We start from the raw sequence: 4,131 nt of genomic DNA on the forward strand, positions 1-4,131 counted from the left end.
GAAGGAACAGACAGGTATTTCAGAGACAAACTATGTCAAAATCTCTAATGCTGATGGAAGAGGACAAGTTTGTTTTTCAGAGGAAATGCCAATATAAAATGTGTATCACAAACCCTATTGGTTTCTGTGACATTGACTAGGTACATAAGCTACTAATGGAGATGTGAGTCAGTAATCTTTTGGTGGCTCTCTGTGTACTATTGGATGTGCCTTTCTGGATGTCACTGATCCTATGCAGGGTATTGGCTTGGGTCATGTGCCCTCAGATAATCATAGGACCTGCAGGTAGCAATGTCACACAAAGGAGAAAAGGAGAGAGTTAGATAACAAAGAGACAGTAACACAGCTATGTTGTAGGAAAATACAAAATAAATGTCCTGATTTAGGCTTCCACAGCATGATAACAGACACAGGTGGGGACAGGCCATCAATCTAGACATGTCACCAACTCTGAAACTGTCACTGACCTTTGTTGGAATCTACTTCTGATGGATGTCAGCTACATAGAAAAACAATAACATTTTGCTTCTTTCTTCTTCTCTCTGAGCAGATGGCATTATCTGGTTGTCTAATTTTTCAGGATCCACTAGTTCATGGACTATGGGAACTGAGGAGTTACCTAGTGTCACTGATGATGCAGCTGATGAGATCATGGACCGCATTGTCAAATCAGCCACCCAAGTGCCCAGTCAGCGAGTGGTGCCACGAGAGAGAAAGCGTTCCAGGGCCAACCGCAAATCTCGTGAGTACATTCGGGAGGGCAAGGCTGTCTCTTTGCCTTTCAATATTACCTGTAAGGTCAGAGACTCAGAAGGAAGCTCCCATCACTGTTCTGTGGCTCCTTAAGAGTACCCACCTGCCTCCTTAGCAAGAAGGTCCTATCAGTATCTACCGTTAAGAAGGGAGGAGTGTCATCCATACTTGTCAAATGTACTTTGTGTGTGTGCCTTATCTTCTATAAGTTAATACTCTAATGAGGCCTCAAAGGCCACTGAAAGCCTCTAGTACATGGAGGTAAGGCTTACTACCTAGTAGTTCCCCAGATTGTTTGCTAGAGGCTGTATTTCTGTTCCTCACCCAGCACCAGAGGCTACTTGCTGAGGTAAAGACTGGCTCCTCCCAGGACTTACCATAGTTTCTGGAAGGTTAACGATCAAAAGCATGGGTACCAAGTTGTCAAGCCAAAGGCTTACCGTTTAATGTTCTAGGTTTATCAGGATTTCCCTCTTCCATCCAAATAGCATTTGATTAAATCAAAGTAACTGATTAATCCTTGAGTCTGAACTTGCTGCCCATTCTTGCCCCTCTATCTGTACTGCACTTGGCATTTGCCAGCATTAGTTATGGCCCAGGGGATTTTAGGCTCATTTCCTATGCTGCTGAGTCATTCATGAGGCAGCTTGAATGTCCACTGGCTTTGAGTCTGAGAATAAGAAGAAAAGAAATCCCCAGATAAAAGCACAGGGATGCCAGGCTGGCAGAGAACTTAGTAGGAATACAAATACAGGATACTCCCAGTTTATCCTGCCCATGGGATTCACACAAGGATGACTGGGGTATGACACGAAATGGTTAGCCTTATGGTTCTATTTGTCTGAATACCATACTTTTCTTTTCTTTAAGGGCAAAGAATGCCAAACCAATTTTCTTTGACTCATCATACCTTGCTTTTTTCATATGATCTCCTTTGGTGTCTGATGGGTATCCTTTCCCAGAAAGGAAAATAACACTGGGGTCAGGGTGAATGATACAATTCTGTTGAAGACAGATGGGCTAAGATTGGCTTCTGGACAGCACCTAGGTGAAGCTGCTGCTGCCGTCTTTGGTACTCAAGTTGAGTATCAAGGCTCTGGAGTCGTGGTTCTCAACCTTGGACATACATTAGAGTGTTCTGCCAAGATTTAAAATTCTAGGTATCTTTATTTAAGCAATACTCCAAATCAACCAGTGAGTTCAGAACCTCAGGGCCTCTTAGTCAGTGCCCCTTCTTGCTAACAACTTCCTTCTCTTCTTGTCTCTCTGGTTGTGACCTGTGGGTACTACTGCAGTGCGAAGGACCTTGAAGAGTGGCCTGACTCCAGAAGAAGCCAGAGCTCTCGGCCTGGTTGGCACATCTGAACTGCAGCTGTGACTTTTGTAGGCCCTCAGAAATGTGTTGAGCAGAGGACCAGCTCTGGCTAGACCCACCCCTTTCAGTAGGGGCAGGGAGACTTGACCTGAACATCTGATGGTTAGAACTGAGTGCTCGTTTCTGGGTAACACATGGCTTGTGTCACCACTGCGCATCGACATGGATCTCCAGAAATCTCCTGCATGTACTTTATCAAGTCAGCTGTGTTTCTCTTGTTTCCTTGATACCTGGTTTATTAGCTCCAAGTGTGCCACCTTTTCTAGGAAGCAACAGTCCTTGTAAGGAACAAATCACTTCTGTCACAGTTGTTAAGATAACACGGGGCAATGAGATTAGACTCAGAGACTGGGTCTTCACAACAACAAAATGTCCAGATATAAATGCCAATGTTGTACACAATTGCAAGCACAGATTGTTTACCAATTGTGGATTTTAGATGTACTAAATGTTTATACAAACTCATAAATGTACACCATGTTTCAGTGACTAAATAAATAGAGATTAATGTCATCACAAGAAATGTTTATTCTCATAGAGCATCTTAAGTAGTTATGTAGGTTACACCATTCCCAGTCAGCAAGGAGTCTTTCTTAAGCAATCTCTAAGTTATTTGGGTTGAATTTTGTTGACTGAGTAGTAGCCTTAACAGGTTTTTTTTTGACACTCCTGGTTTAATTAGTCATCTCTCTTTGCTGCAGGGAAAGTTAGCTGTTGTTAACTTAGTTGCATTTCACCTTACATATGAGGTTTGGTGTGTGTGAGTGATGCTAAAATATACCAGAGTAGCTTTTCCCATGTCTGAACTATTGTGACACTAACATTTTTACCTTTTATGTAAAAATTAATTTTCTCATAAAGTTTACTAATCATCCAGATGAAATAGAATGTAAAGTTCTGTCTATGGAGGATGTTATGGTTTTTATATTCATTTCTCTCAAGTACAAGTGGTCAAGACCTACAATGTTCAAGAGGGAATTCAAGACTCTAAGCAATTTCAGTGACACTGGGGTTTACAGGTGCCTAGAAAGTGACTTAGATTTCCAGGGAACTTCCTGGACTGGCCAGATATCCTCATGGGAAACTAGGAAAAGGTAAATCATTACAGTAGCTACTTTCAGAGGCTGAGCAAATGTACCACCTTTCAAAAGCCTTGTGCCTCTGTATCTGGAATGGTGATTAGTAGATATCATGCAGCAGATGTTATCTATAAAAAGATAAAATAATTATACTTACCCCCTCGACTGTGGCCTCCATAACCTGTGGTGGGAGAATACTTTATCAAGCAGGCACTTGCAAGAGGCTTCCTGATGGATGTATGCACTCCATGAGAGCCTAGGCATGTCAATGAGGTTTATAGATTACAGACTAGGGAACTGATTTAATTGCCTCCCAGAAAAGGACACATAGGGTATTATAGTCATTTTCCTTTTGTATGTGAATCATTTTGCATGTGGTTTAATGGCTTCGAGGGCACTGGCTTATTGCCTCAGCACTGAATGTAGGCATGAGCTATCTATCACACAGGACAAAGATAGGAAGCTGCGTTGTTGTCATGCTGCTTGGTGAATGGATACTCAGTGGTTTTCTGGTGGCCCCCAGGGTTCTGCGGGTGACTGGGAGAATATAATGTTAATTTTAGGGATCAAAATCTTCTAAGAAGCAAGCAAGGCTAACTAATTTCTTGCTTTGCAGCTAGTTAAGGAGAGGTCTTATTTAGAGCTTTGTTTTGAATATTCTCATTATAGTATGGGATCATGTAGCAGGGCAAAGATGCCCACCAAACTCTGTGTATGGTACTCAGCTAGTGTACAGAGAGCTACTGGTATCTTTATCTTCCTTCCTGTCCTCCCCAAGACATTGTAATTGAGGTGGTCTAGAGTGTGGATAGGGCTTGAGAATATTTAAAAGATCATTGCATTTCCAACGCCTTATTTCTAATATGAAGATGAGTTTGAATGTTACTGAGTTATAAGGAATTTTATTTGTGTGTGTGTGTGTGT

General features: G+C 42.0%; 1 protein-coding gene across 1 annotated transcript in view; it reads left to right on the forward strand.

Annotated features, from left to right (window-relative positions):
• The window catches only part of Fhod3 (formin homology 2 domain containing 3), a 416,588-nt gene extending 413,944 nt beyond the window's left edge, over window positions 1–2,644 (forward strand). The window contains exons 24-25 of the mRNA XM_028774845.1: window positions 581–742; window positions 2,049–2,644. Coding sequence (XP_028630678.1) covers window positions 581–742; window positions 2,049–2,131 — 245 coding nt within the window. The 3' untranslated portion in view covers window positions 2,132–2,644. The remainder of the gene's footprint in view (window positions 1–580; window positions 743–2,048) is intronic.
• Window positions 2,645–4,131: the final 1,487 nt, after the last annotated feature.

Source organism: Grammomys surdaster, unplaced genomic scaffold (genome assembly GCF_004785775.1).
Source record: "Grammomys surdaster isolate TR1022 unplaced genomic scaffold, NIH_TR_1.0 243, whole genome shotgun sequence".
NCBI lineage: Eukaryota > Metazoa > Chordata > Mammalia > Rodentia > Muridae > Grammomys > Grammomys surdaster.